Source organism: Danio rerio, chromosome 9 (genome assembly GCF_049306965.1).
Source record: "Danio rerio strain Tuebingen ecotype United States chromosome 9, GRCz12tu, whole genome shotgun sequence".
Lineage (NCBI taxonomy): Eukaryota > Metazoa > Chordata > Actinopteri > Cypriniformes > Danionidae > Danio > Danio rerio.
In genome coordinates, this window is record NC_133184.1 from 43,286,083 (window position 1) to 43,308,947 (window position 22,865).

A 22,865-nucleotide genomic window follows, 5' to 3' on the forward strand; every position below is an offset into this window, starting at 1 on the left:
GCAACCGCCTAGTAACGCCTTAGTAAGGGCCTAGCGACTACTCAGGACACCCTAGCAACCGCCTAGCAACGCCTTAGCAACCACTTAGAATACCCTAGTAACCACCTAGCAACAACTTAGCAACCACCTAGCAAACACTCGGGGCACCCTAGCACTGTTGCTAGCATGATGCTAGCAACTCGATTTGCATGATGCTAACATGATTAGCATCATGCTAGCTACATGCTAATCATGTTAGCATGATGCTAGCAACTCGATTAGCATGTTGTTAGCATGATGCTAACACGATTAGCATCATGCTAGCTACATGCTAATCATGTTAGCAGGATGCTAGTAACTCAATTAGCATGTTGCTAACACGATTAGCATCATGCTAGCTACATGGTAATCATGTTAGCATCATGCTAACAACTCGATTACCATGTTGCTAGCGTGATGATAACACAATTAGCATCATGCTAACATCATTCTAACAACATGATCATCATGTAGTGGACAGTGGTAAAGTGCTCCCTTTTGAGGCAAAAACGCAACCCAAAATGGTTCCATAGACATAACATTGGCACAAAATGGCTGACATTGCCACAAAATGGCTGACATCCAAAAATCCCCATTGACTTAACATAGACACAAAAAGGCTGACATTGATATGGAGATTAGTAAGTCGTAGAAGCTTGAGAGTGGGCTCATTTTACTCGGCCTATCAAGTCGGTATTATGTAGTGACATAACAAATTTGTAAACACCCCCTAGCAACCACTTTAAGCCCCCTAACAACCATAAAACAACATAAGTCATATTTCAGCCCAAGAATATCATAGAAAGACAGGGTTTGGGTTCTTTTGATGCAGACTGATCAAATCTCGATTGTCTTCACCTATTAAAATTGCGTTGCCACAGCATAGGAACCATTTACAATACCCTAGCAACCACATAAACACAAGGATTTAACCATTTCTTCGCATTTCTTGCTATTTTTTGCCCAGTTTAGTACCATTTTGTACCCCATCGATTTGCCACGCAAACCCCATTCACATTTCCTTTAGGAAATGTACAATTCTAGTTATTATTATTGTTTTGCAGTGAGTTCAGTATAAAACATTATAATCAGCACAAAACTTCCCATGTTGACGTTTATCAAATTCAGTTCTAGTTGGATTTTAAAGTCAAGCTTGTTTTCCATCCTGTTAAATGTTTATTTATTTATTCATTCATTGTTTTATGTGGTAAAAGAGATTTTTCAAATATTAATGAATTTATTTTACAAGAAAAATGCTGCCTATGATTAATGTAACTTTTGTTTACTGTATATTTCTTTATAGTTAACTGTGAAGTGTACTAGAAAATTGGTAACACTATTGTTTAGGTACTGATTCTCACTATTAACCAGTGTTTTTATACCTTAAAATATTGGCTGTTTATTACATATGAAGTATATGTTCTGCATTCTGCATTTCTAATCCTATCTAGTAATCACAACTAGCTACCTTAATAACAATTAATAAGCAGCAGATTAGACGTTTAAGGCAAGAGTCATAGTTAATGGTTTAATAATAGCGAGAATTGTGTACCTTAAAATAAAATAAATTAAAAGTTATAGTTGTTTCTACACCATTTTTCAGTGAATATTTATGGTTATATAGTTGGTTGGTTTCTTGTTTATATAGAATACATTTGATTGTAATGTTTGTTTACTTTATGATTTCTTGGATCATTTATTTGCTGATTTTTTATATTAGGAATATCACGTCAGTCTGTATCAGCGTTTATAGTCCAAAATTAACCCATGCCGAACAGCACATGTGGTTGAAAATTAGATACGGGCAGTAAATAGAATAGATTTGCTGTCTGGCTGGTAACTTTATTAGGATCTGCAACATTTGAAGATGTCAGATGAGAACATCTGCTGATTACTGATGCTGAAGGGACATGAGTAATTTAAATTAAATTATAAAGAGATGAAAACATCTGTCGCAGCAGTTCTTTCCTCTAACAACATCTCAGTGGACATTTTAATCATCTAAGATACCTGATTTAAATTATATTTACCTGAAATCTGGGTAAATGGCCTAATGGAGAGTATTCAGAACAAAATCATATCTGCTTAAAGGGATAGTTCACGCAAAAAATGAAAATTATGTCATTATTTACTCATCTTTGACTTGTTTGAGATGAGTTTGAGTTTTCTTGTTCTGCTAAACACACACAAAAATATATTTTGAAAAATGTTGTAAACGTGTAACCACTGACATACTAAACAAATAAATCAATGGTTACCAACATTCTTCAAAATATCTTTTTTTTGTGTTCAAAAGAACAAATAAAAACTGGTTTGAGGCAAAAACAAAATATAGTAAATCATAACAAAATTTTATATATTTGAAGAACTATTACTTTAAATTTAGCCCTAATGTAAGTCAAATTCAGCAGTGATGAGTGTGAACATTTGTTACTCACCAGTTGGCTGCTAAATCTTTAAGTAATTTTAACAATGTCTGAGAATGCCATCTAGGAATGTGATGTGGTTTAGCTTTTCACATTGCAGGGACTTTGTATTTATAAATGTGTTATTTGTTGTGCTGGAAATTTAATTGTGATCTTTATACATGAGCAGTAACAGGGATTTTAGTGTCTTATTTAAGCCATCTAAATAAAAAATGTATTGAAGATCCATTTCCCAAGATTGTAATGAGCATGGTTTGTAAATCAACCAAAGAGAAAAAAAATGTTTACTTGCAGTTTTGCTGAAGTGTAAATGGTGTGCTTTTACTTTAGTAATATAAAATAAAACAATAATAATTTAATTAATTATGAATTAATTTGTGATTATATAATTTACTAAATATATTTAGTGTTTATTTTTGTTCATTAAATTGTATATATTTTTAGGTTTATTAAATAATGATAATGTAATATTAATAGCAATATTACTTTTTATTAAATGATGATTATGTAATATTTAAAATGCAAGTAGATATGTGAGATTTTTTCTTGCTGTTTTTAATAAAAATACATATAAAAAATATTTTCAAAAACAGGAAAATGCAGACTTGCCTGAATTCATTAATTGAGATTTATGACAGCAGCATATTTTTTAATAACTATAAACTTTAATCATTCTGTGTGTTTGATTGTGACAGTTGAGTAGTTTATCTTGGAGTAGTTATATATTTGCTTCCTTATCTGCAAAGCTTTGTTTATTTTATTGCAGCTCATTAAGTCTTTATTCTTTCTCAAAAGTCTGTCTGATATCAGTTTCATGAGGTACATTATAAAAATATCTGTTAGTTAACAGGTTCCATATTTTATGGGGGTGTGACGAGACTGTAACATGGGGAGTGACAGAGACAACTGAGTTCGGATCCACATGCAGGTTTACTAGAATGGTCAGGCAAGCAATGGTCAACACGGGTGCAAACATATATGTGAAGGAAGTCCAGAATCGTTGTCAAAGTATCAGGCGAGAGGTCAAAAGGCAGACAGCAGGCAGGGATAACTAGATAAACTAGGCGACGGTCAAAACACGAGAAAACAAGACAAGGAAAACGCGCTGTAGTGTCACTAACAGATTACAAGACTCGGCACTGGAGTGGGTCTATGTGCTGCTTAAGTAATGTGTGTAATCAGTCTTTGACAATCTTCCGGTGGTGTGTGTGTAATCATACAGAATTAAGAAGCATGTGTGTGTGAGCGGAGTGCATGTATGAAAATGTAGTCCATGAATGGTGGATTTGTAGTCCATAAGCGCTTGGGTGTGAGATTCAGTGATCTAAACAGTTACGATCGCTGGTGATCGTGACAAAGACGCTTACTCCACAAAACAAGACAAGATTTTTTACAATATTTTTAAGAAATCATCAATGATGAAATACATGAATGACAAATATTTTATTCAACTGAAAAAATAATCACAAATTGCAGAACTATTTAGATGCTTTTATAAAATCAACTTGCAATATATGTTATTTTACTTCTATTTTAATTAATTCTATACAGTAAAGGACATTTCAAACACTACAAAATATATATTCATATATGAATGGAAAATAGTGCTTATATATAATTTTAAATATTAGCAAAATATAAACTTTACTGACTGGCTTCTTCCCTGTACAATTTCACATGAGAATCAAACTCCTTCCCACAAATTGAAATTTTTTTTTAAATGTATGTAATCATGTCATTTTTAGTTTTAATTTTTACTTTCATTCAGCAACAGCTTCCTTTTTTGTTCCGGACAGCATAAACGTGTGTTCGGTGATGATGATAATGATGGCGATGAGTGTATGTGTCTCCAGGAGTTCACTTTTGGTGTGTGCGCGCACTCGGAGGAGATGTGTGTCTGTGGTTCTTTACTGACTCGAAAGGTGCAGAGAAGTGTCAGACAGCTGAGTGTGTAAAGCTTATCTTGTCGAAAATGCAGCTAAAAGTCCTAAACAATGGTAATAGTTTGATAACTATATGTTGTTTACAAGTCTGTACTGCACTTCAATAATGTGACTGTAATAAGAATACCACACATGTCTTAATTCGATTAGTCTTAATGACAATTATGGCTTTAAGTATATCTAAAGTGCTATTCCACCATGTGTTATAAGCCGTGGTTAATGTGCGTGGCTGCAGTTGTAGCAGCCTCTTCGGCAACCCTTGAACCCCTGTGAAGAAAAAATTGGTTACATCACACTCAACTGCCCCAAAAACGAGTGATGTGCAACTCTGAGGCAGCCTGTCAGGTGTGTGCAAAGCACTTGATGTGCAGCTGTAATCCAATCTTGCCTCCCATCTTCAGTGCTGAATTCAACATCATGCTCCAACATAACATCACAACTCACAAGACAACTTTTCACCTCGACGAGAAATCTTGTCGCGATTTAGTCTCGCAAGATCTTGCAGCCCGAGATCTTGTCACATCCCTAATATTGAATTATGAATTTCTTTTGTGGGACCTTCGTCTCTGCAATTTTTCCACATCAAAAGTCAACAGAACAGTTTAAAAAAGTGACTTTTATTGACATTTTATTAGATTGAAATAAATATTGTAAAATAAATAATATAGAGAGAACAATATAGTAATAATAATATAGAGAAGTCCCTAAAATAACAGAAAATATTCTGGAAGTTTATTAGCAGGTTTTATACCATAATTTACGACACGAACCCAGGTAATAATATCACTTCAAACTAATAAAATGTCAATAAGTCACTTTTTAAAAAATCTTTTTAACATCACAAGTTGTTGGAGGAAAGATCAAGGTCCCATAATGTACTTGAAAAGCATAAATAAATGGAAAACAAAACATAAATCACAAAATATTGAAAATTAATTTACCGATATTTTTACAGTGTACCTGCACAAATCCAGAACTTCTTTGGTGCCAGTTTCATGGTCAGTAAATGTTCTTATTTAACCACCATATAGGCAGCTGCTAACAGTCAGATATGTCGTTTTTCATGCTGGTAGTAGGTAGGAAACTGTCTGATCATCATCATCCAAGAAGTGTATGGACTGTGGGTGCTTGTTGTAAAGGAAAACCATCGACAATCACCACACCACTTCCTCTGCTCTCAGCCCATTAACCTCCCAGCTTCGGTTACTGTAAGGGATGATTAAGCCAGATTTGCTTCGATCATTTCTTCTGCAGTGTCTGCAAGGCAGAAGCAAGCTGAGAGAGAACCATCTGCTGTGCTTTGCTTCCATTCCGCAGTGAAGAACAGGGTCTTTGTCTTCACACTGCTCTGTTATGTTGTTCCTATGAGAGATTTGTCAGTGTAAACGTCAGCATGATATTTTCCATTTGCCATTTTTCCAGAAAATCTCAGACTGGAGAATTGATGTAATTCACAAAATGGTAGCATTGTATTTCTAAACTGATAACATGCAGTTCAAGGGTTGAAACGTGAAATAAATTTGTGATGTTACCTACAGGGAAAATAAGTATTAAACATGTCATGTTTTTTCCTGGAAAAATGTTTCTAAAGGTAGAAATACTAAAGGCAGATTTTGCTAAAAACCCAAACAATACAAACATAAAAATAAAACAAAACAAAAATCAGAAAATTACAAATCTCACGGTTTGGATCACACTACTGTTTTTGAGTCACAGATCGGACCCTTTTTCGAATCAGCAAAAAAGGGAGGAGACAAATGTCATTCGATTTTCATTTATACAAAAATAATACTGCAAAATTAATTGGTTTCAACAAACAGAACTTAGAAACTGTAATTTTAATAAAAATAAAAATCAGGAAAGAACCAGCTAAAAAAAAAAAAATTTAATACAAAAAATGATCTTTGCTACTGTTGATGATAATGCTAAACATGGAAATCTAACATCTTACATCATATCATATTTATCTTCAATTATTGATTCAACTATTCACACATAAAACTTCATGTTTTGTTATAGGTGTGTCATTTTTGAAAACCTATTCAGTGACATAAATTTGATGGTTGTTTGTCACCACCCATTGGTTAAACACTGTAATTACTACAACATTCATGAGCCTCAAGTTTCATGAAGTAGTGATTTTAATCTTTACCATAGTCATTCGTGTTCATATCTAAACTATAAACTTTTCTCCCTGTACTTCTGTGTTATTTAATTGTTTGTAACAAACTGAAAAAGTGTGAAAACTGAATCCCTCTTTCGATTAAACACAGATCTGAATGCAGCGCTTCAAAGGATTAATAAAAATGCAAATCATTATCATTCTTGTTACGCGGGTTTGATATGAGATCCCGATCTTTTAATGTTTAATTGTGCAACCTTACACTGAATGCCTTAATGCAGGCTAAACAGACAGTGACAGAAAACACCTTTAATTAATAACCCAAGAAAGCATTTAGATCCCAGCAAAACTTTTTCCGTCATCATTATATTTTACAGGGAAGCCAAAATGCTTTCATGCATGTGATGTGAATGAAGCGAGAGGCAATCTCGTTGCAATTGTTATAAATGTTGGATTAAATTACAAGTTAAAAAAAGAATATTAATCCACGGGTCATGTGCATTCTGAACTGTGGTTGTAAACCATACGGATCACAGATAAAACGGATCGTTTCACCCCTACTGTCATTACTTTTTTTTTACACAACTTCTTTTGTAAACTAATTTCATTGGTTTTCTTTGCATGAATGGATTTCTTTGTTTACTATCAACAACAAATTTTACATCAACAGCACCTTAAGAAATATGTTTTCTGAGAAAAATTGTGACGTTTTTAAGATTATTCCTGCTGTATTTGTGATGATTTATAGATTGTATAAGAAAAGTTCAGGTTTAGACAAAAAAAGTACTAAAAAAACATCTTTCAAGGGGTTAAGCATGACTCCACAGAGTTGAGTATCCATTCTACTATTGAAAAGAGTCATGTGACCTATTTGAGATGTCATCACTTTCCAAAAATTTTTTTTTTAAAGATTTGAACCACACGCATGGGAATATCCAGTCTTTCCACTTACATGGCAGATGCAAATGCATGTAGCAGATTTGATATGAGGCATGAAAACAATCTGAGAATTTCACAACCCATGTGCTTTTTCCCTGCCTATGCGTTCATGGGTAGCATCCAATTTGCGCCACATGAAAGAGAAAAGAAAATTGGAACTGGGTTGCTTGAACCATGTAATGTAAATGCAAAATAGCAAAATGGACTAAATCGCTTACAGTAGGGCTGCATGATTAACTGAATTAAGTTTGTAACACTGGCAGTAGTCAGATGGAGCATCATTTACACACAAAACCATAGACGATTTAATCTGCGTAATCCTGAAATCAAAGATAATCTGACAGCTGATTACATTTCTCAGTGTATTGTCAGTTTTTGATTGAGAGCGCCCTCTGACCTTCAGAGGAGATTTACAAGAGATCACAGAGCTGTGGTTCCCTGACAGGATGTGCATGAAAATTATTTCAGAAGTGGATCTCAGTTTAATTTTGATTCATCTGCAGCCCTAGCTTACAGCACTTTTGACATTTTTCAATAAAGTCTGTTTGGTCTTGATATCATGGTAGTTTAATCATTAAAATATTAATACAATATTATGTATATTTCTAGTTCAACGTTTACAAATTTTACTCAGATTTTAAATTCGAATTGAGATGTTGTTTTCCTGAATGGTATAGCTTTGAATTGCCACAATTTAGAGGGATCATGTAAATATCAATTGCAATCTATGCTCCTGAATTAGGGGTCAAATAAAACCAAAAATACAATTTTAAGTCATGGTTGTCTCTAATGGCTTTACACAGTTACATTCAGACTCTTCCTGCAGCCTAGCAGGTTCTGAGTGAATGTCCGTTCAGAGTAGCAGGAGCCTTTTTATCTGCAGATTGAGTGTGTGTAATGAATAAACTATATGCTGCTTTCTACATAATCATTGAGGACATGATGGAGTCTGGTTCCAACCTTTATTAGACATGCTTGGGACAGGTCTGGGTTAGGGAAAATACAAGTCATCATTTACACTTTAATGTTGTCCCAACCCCAATATTATTTTCTTTTTAGTATACACACAAAGTTTAATCCACTCATACTCATTTAAACTGAGGCATAACATCCCTTTTTAGATGCTAAGCATTTCATTGTGTTTCACAAACCAAAAATGAGTATTGACTTTATTTGATAATCCTGAATGTATTATGACTGAACTCTTCTGCTGTGTGATTTCTAATGGAGGCACACATACATGCACTGCCCAGGCGCTGTGATTTATATGACTTAATCTTGTTAAAATAGAGTCATTTTGCTTATTACACAGTGCTTGTAGGGCCTCTGGAATTGCTGCGCATTTCATTAGATGGTTCCCCGGGGAGAGGGGAATAGGAGTCCCCGCTGATCTAACCATGGTGAGATTTCAGTGGATGTGGGAACTTGGTCCTTTACTGGAAGGACCGACTCTAGTGACGACTCACTGCTTGCTTTAATCACTTTGACATAACTCTCACATTGACTCGGCACAGGGCGTCATTCACATTAAGATAGGAAGCCATTATTTCACTGCCCGCTGGGCAACTGCGGCTATGAGTGAAGAGTGTGCAAGACAGCCTGTCTGTTAGTCAAAGTGGCTGTTCTTTGAAAGCACTAACATGAGTCATCCTGAAAAACAAACTGGAACGAGATGCAATCTAACTGCATTTCTGCCTCTCTTTGATTCAATGTTATGCTGTTTATGCAAGGTTGTACGCTGTTTATACGAGAGTTTATCCTCTTAAGAGGAGTCATGCCTTTGTCTTCTGACAACTTTAATCATTTATCAGATTCTTTTATCTAAAGCAAGTTATAAACGAGAAGCAATCAAAACATCAAACAAGCTTCTGCTTTGTGAATTGCTTTTATTATTGGTTTAACCAAGTTTGAGTTGACATAAGAATCTTTATTCCATGATCTGTTCATATTCTTGATTCTGATTGGCTTGAAGGTGTGTGATAAAATTGTTTAAGCACAGGTAGTTTCAGTCAGTTTTGATTAAAGTTTGAAATTGCTGCTTCTCTTTAACATTACTACAATAACTCAGGGCATACTCTCACTAGACGTGGTTGCCTTAAACCGTGCCAAAGCTCGCTTGTCCCGCCTCCTCTACCGCCGTAAGCACGCTTACATCATCGATGATGCAACTTTTCAGTTTAAGAGTCATTTGGGATGCAGTGACACACAGTCAAATATTTAGCAGAACAGATCAGCCACTTTTGACGCTCTTATTATGAAATTCCTTGTGCTGTAGGTTAGAGCTGAAGATCTTTGCCTGAAGCAGATGGGACCCGACTGGTTCAGGTTTAATTTCTATCTATTTACAGTATATTCTATGTATTGTTCAGCTTCACCATCGCCTTAATGCCAGATTGGGAAGAGAAGTGGCGAAAAAAATCCCACAAAGATTTTATGCTAATTTCGTTATTGCCATGTACCAGTCATAATTTAGAATTTATTTTAATTTAATTTGTTAGGAAAGTCTTATTTTTTTGGTGTGTTGGCCAATTTAAAGGTGAAGTTTTTGTACTTAGGTCTATTCAGATTGCTGAGATGTTGAAATGTTACAGAGGACTTATTTTCTTTCTTTGTTCCAACTTACAAGTGGTCTATAGCCTATGTTTGTTATGAATAAATTATGCTGAAACGCGTATAAACGACTCATTCTTGAAAAAAGGCAAAAGAGCTGTGTGCATGTGCACATTTGAATAATGTCTGGCTGTTCGGGCTTTTAAAACGCTGTCAATCCAAATGTACTTTTAAGGCTCGGGCTGAATTCTGTCGGGTTCATGCCCTATTGGGCCTAACTTTTATGGCCTGATTACAGCTCTTCTGCAGGTATTAGAAGGTTTGCTGAAGGTGCAGCTGATGTGCAACGAGGGGTTTACATCTTTAATAAACTTTGACAGTTTGCGTTCATTGAAAAGTAAGAATGATTAATAGATCCATATGAAACAGTCCATTAAAAGTGACGTCTTGTTTTCAGTTTTGGGCTCAGGCGCACTTTGGCACACCTCTTCCAACCGGGCAAGGACAGGCCAACTGATCCATGTCTGGGCCCGATTTAGAGCACTCACACTTGTCAAACAAACCGGTAAATGTGCCCGGGCATGGTTCGGATAGGCTAGTGTGAGTAGGCCCTCGGGTCAATTTGTCATTTTCAAAAAACGAATTTGTTGGGTTTAGGAAAGGGGAAGGGTGTGTCAGTCAATCGGTCAGTCAGTCAAACAGTCAGTCAACAGCATCCTCTAGTGGATTTTAGAGACAACAGCAGGTGCGAATTGCATTTGCGAGAGAAATTTGAGATCTCAAAAAGCGTACACAGTGGCCTCTCGTGGATTCGCGAAAAACTGCAAAAAAAAAAAAAAAAAAAAAAAAACCTCCTGGGACATATTTGAAAGTCTCCGGAAATGTATATGGAGGTACATTTTTTTTTTTTTAGATTGAGCCTGGGTTGGTGTTATCTCGACGTAATTACTGACCTCTATTTCATATTTTCAGAAAGTAGAGGTAGCTAATTTGTTACTATGAGATATTAGATATGCCTGTGTCCTTTTAAAGCACACACGAACACAACATAAGCTGAATAATCAGCAGATTGCTGTGCATAAAATTGGGCTGAACAATAAATCACATGGGATTGGTGTTTGCTTTTATCTATAAAACCAGCTTTGTTATAAGCTGTGAATTTCCAGCATGTACAGTATGTTCATCTGGAGCAAGTCCAAAGTAATGTGCTATAGTTGAATTAAATAAACGAAATTGGCCATAGTGTGGATGAGTATGTATGGGTGTTTCCCAGTGATGGGTTGCAGCTGGAAGGGCATCTGGTGCGTAAAACATGTTGGATAAGTTAATGGTTTATTCCGCTGTGGCTACCCCTGATTAATAAAGGGACTAATCTGAAAAGAAAATGAATGAATAAATGAATGACATTTTGCCTCAAGTCACTCCATTGCTTCTGTCTAGTGTTTGAAATGATGTGTCTTCTTACACAGAATAAAGCGTGAGACATCATTACATTGCATCATTACATACCTTTTTATCAGGAAAATTAGTACTCAACAGAAATGACTGTGATTGGCCATGAAGGTCATCAGTTCGTCGCTTTTCACCGATTGCAAACACAGATACACGGATACTGGAGCGTTTTAAAGCCATGAAAACCAGTCGAGTCATCAAGCGGATCACTAGTCAGTGTTTGCGCTCGGTAAACATTGTGAAATGCAGTGGGTGAACTGATGACCATTTCTGTTGAGCACTGGTGAACACAATGACAAATCAACGCTGTTTAGGAACACCATCAACAGTACCTTAATTGTTAGTCGGAAATTGTTGTTTTTTAATATTTTTTATTTTAGTACTTAATTAAGTATTAAGACAAGTCTAATATAGTGAAAAAATCAGTTCATGAACTTGAGTTTGGTAAATGGCATCTAAAATGTGGGTTTGGGAAAGATAACGTTAGCTAACTAGTGCCATTTCCCTTAACCTGAGGTCTGATATGCGTTTTCATTTTCACTATCCATTCAGAACGGACCTTCCAGTCACTCGGAAGGCTGTGAAATTATAAATTTGTGTCACTTTCTCTTTGCTGATAAGATGTAAGGCTAGGTAGACAACATTCCTGAGTGACTCCAAGCGATACTTTTATGTTTCTTTCCTCCGCAGCCTCGATTTCACTTTTAAAATGGTGGCCGCATGAAATCAGTCTATTGGTCTACTTCCAATCAAACTCTGGTTTGGTTCAACTGAATGGGAATGCAGCTTGGACCAAGACATTTAAACAAACCAAAAAAAGGATATGTGTGGAAATTAAACAGACAGAATGCTAAAAAATCAGTTTATAGTCAGGATAGTGCCTATTACATTATAGGTATCAGAGATGTATCTTTTTGCAGCAGATTTATTGGAGTTCCTGATGCTGTTTTGTCTCCATTTCACATTTTATAAACTTTTTTTTAATGCATTCTCAACTGAAACAAATACAACTGTTACCTTTCAGTCAAAAAAATATACAAGTTTCTGTCTTAAAAAAAACCACATGACTAGTTGTATCAATTTCTTTTTGGTCTGGAACTAACTGAAACAAAAGACAGCAAATATGTATGTTGTATCTACTGCTATTATGTGCTAGTAACCCCAAAAAGAACAATTTGGCATTCAACACCATGATTCAGTGTGTCAGCTAGCGTAAGTGAGATATGTGGCAGTTTAAAAGGTGAAAACAAGGCAAATGTGTGTCAGTTTTGTGACACCTGGTGGAATAAAGCCTAGCCTTTATAATTGTTCTTAAAAGCAGTCGATGAGATCCATTGAACAGAGAAAAGACGGAGCTGTACTGGTCCCTCGGATATTGACCACTGTCTGTCAGAGAGAATGAGCCAGGGCTGAAGAGATGGATGAAGAGAGAGACGGAAGACAAGGACACAGAAAATGTGTTTAGAACGAGAGTTGGGTCAATTGGCAATCTAGTTTGTAACACTGCTTACATCACTGAAAGAAAACAACTGCCTCAACACACTGAAAAAACAAACAAACATACACTGAAAGCCAACAAAATGCCATTCTAAGTAGGGATGCAACAATTGGCAAAAGAATCAGCCTGATACCAATAAATAATTTGCATATTGAGGGATTATAGTATAGATATTCAAAGCATTTTGCATATTTTACTGGATTTATTGATGTTGAATGGCACCAGCAAGCATTTTTTGTTTTTAAAAGATGTCTAATAAACGTCTAAACATAGTCGTCTTGGCTAAAACAAGACTAAATTTGTGGTGTCAGTGAAAATCTAATAGACGTCTAAGAATAGGCCAAAACTAGACTAGTCTTCAAATAAACAGAAACAATTGAGTACACCATATAAAGTCTGTCTAATCTAGTCTAGTTTTGGATTATTCTTAGATGTCTATTAGTTTTTCACTGACAGCCCAAGTTTAGCCTTGTTTTAGCCAAGCTGTACACTTTTAGATGTCTATTAGACGTCTATTAAACACAAAACTGTTTGCTGGGGACATACCATTGTTAATTGTTACGTTATGTACAGTAATTGTTGGATTAAGGTTAACTTGTACAACATGAAATATTACAAATGTATTAATATACAAAACAGTTCAAGGGTTTGGGGTCAGTAAGTATAATTTTATTAGATTTTGTCTTGTTTTGTTTTTAAAAGGATGCATTTCTTCAATAAAATATAAAGTAAATTGATAATTTTCTACAAAAGATTTACATAGAAATAGACTTTTTAACATAAAACATGTCTTTTCAAATGCTTTAAACTATTTGATTAGCATTTTTGCCTATTAAGAAAGCATTAATTTATTTAGTTTTAAAACAGGCGAACAAACAAAAAAGCCCAAACCATAACTCACCCCAAACTTTAGGCTGTGTATTTGAAAAGTATCACCCTATTATTATTTAGATTAATTTATTTACAAATTGTGTTAATATATTAGTATTAAATATTAAATTTGAGCACTAAATTACATGAATAATCATGATTTAACATCCACAAAAAACAAATCAAGCATCCTCCACTACTAACCCATTATGCTTTTGTTATCTAGTTGCAACATAGGCTCAGTCTGAAAACGTAACCCAATACACTTTTTTTGGGAGATTGTGAATTGTGTAATCAGAGCTACATATGGCTGCATTTTGTCTTTAAAACAAACGCTACAGGACGGTATGTCGTCACTCCTTTTCGCGCTTATCAGCTAACAGCTTACCTCAGTATGGACCAGTTTGTTAATACCAGTTTGTCCAGTGGCTCACCATGTACGTCAGCGGACCTGAGATGCAGAGAAGAGTTGACTACGATGACGGGGTTTGAGTCCACCAAATAACGGTTCCAGAAAGCAGGTATAAATAAACAAGTAAATAACTTGAGAGATAAATGAGAATGTGGTAAAATCTGAAAACGTGGTAAATCAGGCGAGGGCTTTTCTTTTTCTGGATTTCTTTTTAAAAATGTTGGTTAGGTTTAGGGAAGTGGGTGAGAGGATCAATCTGTGTTTTTCAAAACACTATCGGTTGGGTTTAGGGCCGGAGGAGGGTGGGTCAGTCAGTCGACAGCGGCCTCTGGTGGATTTATGCAAGAACAGCAGACCTGAATGGCACTCGCCAAATTTCAGATCTCAAAAAGCTTAAACAGCGGCCTCTGGTAGATTCGCGATAACAAAAACTGCAAAAATACGTAGCTCTTGGGACGTGTTTAGTGCTCTCCAAAAATCTATATAGCGGTATGTTTTCAGAATTAGTCTGGATTGTGTACTTGTGAGTAAAACAGGTTATTTAGTGGGGAAAAAATACAATGTTTCATTTAAACATCACAAATTGATTGTATCTTTAAAAGTTGGTGTTACAAACTGGAAGAAAATTAAGATGGATTAAGAAGGATTTGTGCTATCAGATGAAAGTGAATGTTGTTTGAGGCTAAACAAGTCATTAAATTTGGATAGAAATTAGAAAAACAAAGATTTAGATGAGTGTGCTGCAACCCTGATAAGGAATGTGCTTTGAGAAAACAAATAGGGCCAATTTTGTCTTATTTTTGAAGGCTGACCAAAAAAAACTCGGCTGTTTTTAGTGATGAGTGAATCATTTATATCTAGATGTGTTTTATGCACTAGTTTCTCTTTTCAATATATTGTGTGTTTGGTTTCATGGATATTGGCTTTACACGCTGTGCATTGGAGCGAAAGGACCCAGGTGTGGACAACAATACAGAAAAACAGCCGTCCACCTGGCTTATTATGGACACGAGCGTAAACAGCTAATGAGAATGAATATGTGAATGTTTTGGGCGTCTGGCTCTCTCACAGCCCCCCTTGATGTTCTGCCTCAGCAGGCGTCAGCCTTTATAATGTGTGCAGATTGGCTCTGAAAAATGGCAATTCATTTCAGTGGCCAAGTCTTACAGACCACATTTCATTCCTCAATATCTTTTTGAGCGTGTTTTCATTGTGACTTGCGCTTTGCTGCTGTGTCAGTAATATTATGGATTGTGTGCTCTATAGAAATTACATAGCCGAAAAATCAATGCGCCTCGCCGACCCCCTTTGCTAACATCACAGGTGTGAGACTCTATAATTCATGAATTCATTATGCAAATCTAAAAGCTGCACATGATTGCCTCAGTCTTCTCATTAAAGATATTTGATTTCTGTCCAAGGGATGTAAATTCTAATAAACCTTTTAATAAACTTTAATGCATCAATTTGTTTGAGCTATTGGAGGAGGAGATAAAAGAAACGATGCTAGGGCTATGCTGCAGGATGATATACTATCCAACAAAAATGTACCGATATATGATTTGCACCATGATATTCCTCTGCAGCATGTTGCTATCAGTTAGAAGGAATATTTTGTGATATTTTCAGGTCAAGGGTAATAAAGGAATGTAGAGTAATGTAGAGCAGGATATCCCTCAAACAAGACAAGATCAGGGGTCCGTTCTTAGTACGTGGATTAGTTAGCTGGATTTGGATATTGACAATTTGACACGATCCAGGATCGTTTCATTCTTCAAACCTGATCGGGAGCAGGTTCAATTCATATAAACAGGATTAGATCGGCTTAGTTCAAGCAAAGATAATACAGAAAGTATGTTCCAAATTCTGATATTTTCTTACAGTAGTAGTTATTTACACTTGGGAAAATGGTACATATTATTAAACTATATATATAAAGTTATAGTCATTAATAAAATAAATAAAGTTGTACATATTAATAAAACGTATGCAATCTGCACCCTCGAAATGAAAGTACAAAGACTGCCACCTGGTGGTGCAAAGAGAAAACTTATTGATATGAACATTTTAGATCGCTTTAGTACAAATTGTGTATAATAGGAATGCACTATATGTGTTTTTTTTTTCTAAAGCAATAATAGATTTATGCAGTCATAAACATGTTTTGATAGTTAATATGCCAGTGATTTAATGCTTCACAAAAGTTGCAGACACCTTTACCAATATGAAAATTCTTTTGTAAACAACCAGTTATTCTTTACACCGATTAAAAAAACGGCTACTATAATAAAGAAAATATTTTCTAAATGTAGAACTAAATACATTGATTTACATTGAAATACATGATGAATACTCTTGACACATGAAAGTGTAAAGCCTGCAGCTCACAACAAATGTGGAAGGTTATTGCGTGTCATATTTAACAAGCCGTTTACTGCTAATTTGATGTAATTTTGCTCACATGGATAATTGAAAATTAATCAGATGATGTCATTACGCTGCTGTGCCGTCAGCCAATCGTTGCATTGCTGATCATGATTTTGAGAATCGATAGATCTGTCCTTCACAACACACGCAGCGATCTCAGATCAATTTATCCAGACATTTTAATCTGATTCGCGAACTTGTTTGAAGAACCAAATTAGCGAGAGATCAGTTATCAAGATTAAAAGATCCAGGATCTGCCAAATAATCTTAGATCATTTAAGCGAGGTACGAAGAACGGACCCCTGGATTGGATTATTGTGTAGGTTACTGAAGTTATTGTGTTTATCTTAAAAAAATTACAACAAAAAGAAAAAGGCACAAATTCGTTTTAGAATTATTTGTTCTGGCGCAAATGGGTTTGATCCAACGACTGTATGTTTCAGGACAGTATATGATAGCAAAATGCCTTGAATTGTGTTTTAAAGCGTTACAGTGCATTTGGAAGGTATTCATAGTGCTTCACTTTTTCCACATTTTGTTACGTTACAGCCTTATTCCAAAATTTATAAAAAAAAATTTTCCCCCTCAATTCTACACACAATACCCCAAAATGAAAATGTGAAATATAAAGATTTTTTGAAGTTATTGCAAATTTATTAAAACTAAAAAACCTGAAAAGTCACATGTACAGAAGTATTCACAGCCGTTGCTTAATACTTTGTTGATGCACCTTTGGCAGCAATTTCAGTCTCAAGTCTTATTGAATTTATCTTTGCCCATTCCTCTTTGCAGTATCTCTTAAGCTCTGCCAGGTTGGATGGGAAACGACAATGTACAGCCATTTTCAGATCTCTCCAGAGATGTTCAATAGCATTTAGGTCTGGGCTCTGGCTGGGCCACTCGAGCACATTCACCAAGCTGTTGTGAAGCCACTCTATTGATATTTTTCAGCTTTTTATATTTGTAATAAATTTGCAACAATTTCAAAAAATATTTTTTTCACATTGTCATTATGGGGTATTGTGTGTAAAATCTTGAGGAAATAGATGAACTTAATACATTGTGGAATAATTCTGTAACATAAAAAATGTGGAAAAATGTGAAGTGCTTAGAATACTTTCCGGATGCACTGTATTTCTCAGAGAAATGAAAATTCTGACATCATCGGACAGGTTTCCATCTGGCACACTTTACAAATTATTTTACCGCTTGTTTAAACTACTTGTTTAAAATGAGCTGAATCAACACAATTGAAAAAACACAACACAACAACACACAATTTTTTGGGGGAGACATTTTAATTGTTTTTGCAAATATAAGTGGATTAAACATAAAACAACTAAGTTAACCTAATGAATTTGTATTGGGACATCATGAAGGAATTGTGTGGAACCCAGCATTTTAACATGGTAAAATATATTAGTAGACTCGTGATTGGATCACTGAAAACATTTACACCTGGAATTGCCTTCAAATATGTCTCATATCACTGCTTTCATGTTCACATCTGAGATTCTTCACTTAATTTGAGACCCTTATTTAGTCATGCTCACTTGCACAGGAGATCTCTGTGTTTTTTTTACAAACAAGTGCAAATGCATGAGATTGATCTGGCGTTCGTTCTTTGTACTTGGATTACTCAGTTAGCTGGATGTAATTATTGACAGTTTGACGTGATCCAGAATAGTTTCATTCTTCGAAGCTCATTCAGGAGTCGTTGTCATGGCAACAGGTCTGGTAGCTCAAACCTGCTTGGGAAAAAGATTATTTTGTATAAACAGGATTAGGTCTTGTCATTTTCAAGCAAAGGTGATACTTAAAGTCTTTACCAGCTTTACCAATCTATTGTTGTGTATTATATTAGGAAAAATTACTGTATTATATCAGGAAAAATTACTATATTGTAAGATAAAATTTAAAAAAAGGAATTTAAAGCTGTTTAAAACCGACACTAAATATCACAAGGGTTATTTTTTCAAGGGGTTCAAAGAAAACATTTTTGTACTTTTTCATGACTAATGTATACACTTTGTAAATACAGTGATCCTTATAATACGGTTGACTTCACAGCCTTAAAGTTTTGCAGATTTTAGGGTGTCCCCGGGGTCTTAAAATGTATTAGAATTTGCTAAATCAATTATGAGACAATTAAGGCCCTCAAAAGGTATTAAAAAGTCCTAATCATGTTTTTACGAGGTCTTAAATTTAGTTAAAGCTTTGTTCAAAGTGTTTAACTCCAAAAAAGCATAAATATATTTATTTTCCTTCTAATATTTACAACGGCGTGCTCGATCTATGCGATTGGTTTAGGCCGGGGCAAGTCCGAGCAAGCTCCTCCATCCGGGTGATGTCACGTAATTTGCGACAAACGTGGGAAGGTGATGTGATGTAGGAAAACATAAAGCAAAACCATAGATCGAAACAGACGGCCAAATGGTCTTAAATAATTCTGAGAAGGTCTTTAAAAAGTCTTAAAAGGGTAATGAAATTGTCTTTAGGATTCCTGCATATATCCTGTTTTTTTTCTACAGATCATTGTGTTCTGCGTCCTGATGGCTGTAGATCATTGTCAATCAATTTCCCCATACCGTTTCTCCGTTTCAGTACAGAATGCTTTCAACTTGCCAAATTTACACAAATCTTCGATCGCTAGCAGTGTGACTCTGAAGTGCTGTACTGTATGTTGGCTTGTATGTTCTCCACACAGTGCCAACCAAACATTCGTCACCGTCAAAGGCACCTGCGTTAGCACTCAAAAGGCAGAGGAAGATGCTAAGAAAGAAATGTAAGAAAATAGTAATGCCTGTCTCAGAAAAATATATAAAGTGTGTAGTGAAGGGTTTTAGAGCCTTAAAACATCTAAAATGATTGAAAAAAAAAGCTGATTATTTCACGGATTTCCTTTATTGTGGTTTATTTCTACAATGTAACTCCCGTGAATAGCGAAGGACCACTGTATATACTCTTAAGATACCAATATGAGCATTTGAGATAAAAATGCAAACATTAAAAATGTACCCCTCCAGCTTTACTACAATTTCTGAGAGTGTTTACACACAAGTCCATATAATATTCTCATTGAGGGATTTAGAAAAAATGTGAGGAAATAGTTATTTAATTTACAGGAGTCATGTTGACAGCTAATTTGTGGGTGATTTGATGTGCAGGAGATTCAGATCATTTTCTCAATTTCTTTTCTCATTTCTCTTATTTTAGCTTATTTTATATTTTTGATGCACATTTTAATTAAAATAGCCAGTCATACCTTACGCCATGGGATTAAGTAACTTGAATGCTGTCATTTTAAAAATCTGGTCAAAAGTAAAATTAAATAAATTGCTAAATACTGTATTCTTGACAGAAATTGTAGACAAATTTTTACTACAAATTGTATGTCATTTTGCCCAAATGGCTGACAATTAATGTTAATCAGGTGATGCTAATATTGTTATTATTAATCAGATGAATCACGCTGCCAATTGCCTCCAGCCAATTGCTGCATTGCTGATCGTGATTTCAAGGATCGATAGGTTGGTCTTTTACAATAAAAACAAGCCCACAGTAATCTCAAACCAATTCATCCAGATATTAATCATTTTAATAATTGCAAATTTGTTTCAAAAACCAAATTATCGAGAGATCAGTTATCACGATTAAAAGATCAAGATCTTCCAAACCATCTTTGATCATTTAAGCAAAGTACGAAGAACAGACCCATGTCAGCACTGTTTTTAATCATAATCTGCTTTCACAACACAGCAAAAAATGCTTTTCTTGCTTAGATTTTTTGTCTTGTTTCTAGTCTAAATATCTAAAATTTCTTATATCAAGCATATTATCCTGTTTTGAGAAATAATATACCAATATTAAGTGAGTTTTTCCTTTAAACAAGCAAAATAATCTGCCAATGGGGTAAGCAAAATAATCTTGTTTTTTCTTTTGATGTAAGATTATTTTCCTTACCCCATTGGCAGATTATTTTTCTTGTTTTAAGGAAAAACTCACTAAATATTGGCATATTATTTCTCAAAACAAGACAATATGTTTTTCTTGTCTTGAAAATTCTTCTTGATTTAGGAATTTTTAGATATTTGGACTAAAAACAAGAAAAAAATTTAAGTAAGAAAAGCATTTTTTGCAGTGAACATGACCCATCCCCTCTATCTGATATCAATGTTTGGTAACACTTTAATATGATGGTCTATTTGAGTATTAGTAGACTGTCTGCTTAATATCTGTTGATACTGCTCCTTCAACAGACATTTAATTGACTATAAGAAACTTTGCAAGCATGTCAACTTACACACACTAACTCTAACCCCAACCTAACAGTCTACTTATAACCTAATGAGAATTAGTTGGCATGTAGATGCAATGTAACTGCAATGTAACTTAAATTTAAGAAACGGACCATCAAAATAAAGCGTGACCCAATATTTTTATGGCAAATCCATTTTATCCACCAAATCCATTGTGAAATCTGTGTGGCAAAACGTTTCACCTCATGATCAATGCTTGATTTCTATTAGGAACACCTGTATATTGCATTGGTTAATGTGTAAAACAACATTACCACACCTTTAGTCCTCAAGATGATTCAGAGTTCATGTTGCTTACAATTTTTTGTTATATCTCCAACATAACTGTATTTTTATATATAATATTACTTTGAAATATCATCAACAGAGATTAATTTTTTATGATTTTGTAAGTGTCACCCATCCATATCTTGTACAATTATTTTAAAAGGTTCAAATGGTGGGTTGCAAAAAATAAAAACAGCATCAACTGGAGGCTGCTCTGACGTCACGAGCATTGATCCTGAATGTGAAACGAAGGCAGTGGGTGAGGAGACTCCCAACTGGAGCTGCTGCTGCTGGGCAGGAGAGACACGTTCAGCCTCCATACACAACAGAAGGAGAAAGTGAGGGGGAGAAAAGGGGGGAAAAAAGGAAAGCGGGACATGAAAAAGCATTTGCCAACTGGCATCCCTTAGTGCAAGGCTCAACAGGACTGACTCATTCTCTCTCTCTCTCTCTTGATCTGTCTTCTTTTTCCCTCCCTCTCTCTCTTTTTGTCTATCTTCCCTCCCTTCCCCCTAAAACGGTGCAGGGTAGTGGTTTCTCTGTCTTTCTCACTCCTGCTCGCTCTTTCTCTGCTTACCTCTCCACACACACACACACACAATCCTTTGCTTGCTGCTGCTGGCTGAGTATATTATTCTGCGCTCTTATTGGTTAATTCTCAAGCGATGCTTCAGAGCCAGCTCTGATTATTTGCCTCTGGGAATCCTGAAGCACTGTGGAGGTGCCGTCTACTGAGGTTCATTTTTTTCCTCAAGCATTCTTTAATTCTGCTGTTAGTTCGGGCTTCTTCTTAAACTGAAAGAACAACAGCACAGTATCTTCAGCGGGGGGACAAAATCAACTTCATAACACAGAATTGAGTTTTTAGGGAGTATGCTTAGGAAAATCAAGTTGGTGAGAGGGAACTTTGGCTCTCAGAGAAATTACGGAAGGTGAATAACCCATCCGTTTGGTACATTTCCTTTTATAAAGCGGCTTTTTCAGCAGTCCAAACTGGATTCAGATCATGCCACCGATACCATCAGGTCACCAGCGGGTCTGACCGTCAATTCCCAGCTTCCAGAAACCATCACTCCCACCTCGGTTAAACGCAACAAAAGACCAGGATTACTCCAAGCCATGAAGAAAATCTGGTCCAAGAAACGCTTTCAGGTGAGTCCTTGCATGCCTCGTTTTTCATGCCTTGCATGTTGACTCGGAACTGACTGGGAGTTTGAGTTTGACCCATATATGTGGGATTTGTCATTCGGCGAGTCTCCGTCTGAGGGAAGCTTGACCCAATTCCCTCCTTTGGGCTGTTAGTGCTCATTCGCACTCCTGCGCCCCACCCTTTTCTTGTAAACAAACGGCAACCATCTGGCTAATTGCGTGAAGATGATTACAGCGGAATAGATGGCTCATTAATCTCTATCATATTCTAATGCATTCTGGGTTTACGCTAGGAAACCCTGCAGATGCCCCAGAGACAAAGCTGATAGCCCTATGGGTGCTTTGTTGTTCCCTCTTAAGGGGTGTTCTGGGGCTTTAAAACACTGAAGTATTGTTTATAATTGAAAAGTTTTATATTGAAATCTGCTAATGGGGATTCTGCAACTTGTATTGTTCGATTTTGCACCGCTATA

At 35.6% G+C, this 22,865-nt stretch overlaps 1 protein-coding gene across 9 annotated transcripts in view; it reads left to right on the forward strand.

The window, feature by feature from the left end:
• spegb (striated muscle enriched protein kinase b) overlaps positions 1-22,865 on the forward strand; it is a 164,345-nt gene that overhangs the window by 39,623 nt on the left and 101,857 nt on the right. For 4 of the 9 annotated variants that reach the window (XM_021479008.3, XM_021479010.3, XM_068223672.2 and 1 more), the window contains exon 1: positions 21,785-22,395. The exons of the other annotated variants lie outside the window; for them this stretch is intronic. In XM_021479008.3, the coding sequence (XP_021334683.1) occupies positions 22,363-22,395 (33 nt within the window). In that variant the 5' untranslated portion in view covers positions 21,785-22,362. Of the gene's footprint in view, positions 1-21,784; positions 22,396-22,865 lie in introns of those variants that run through there. 9 annotated transcript variants of the gene reach the window in all.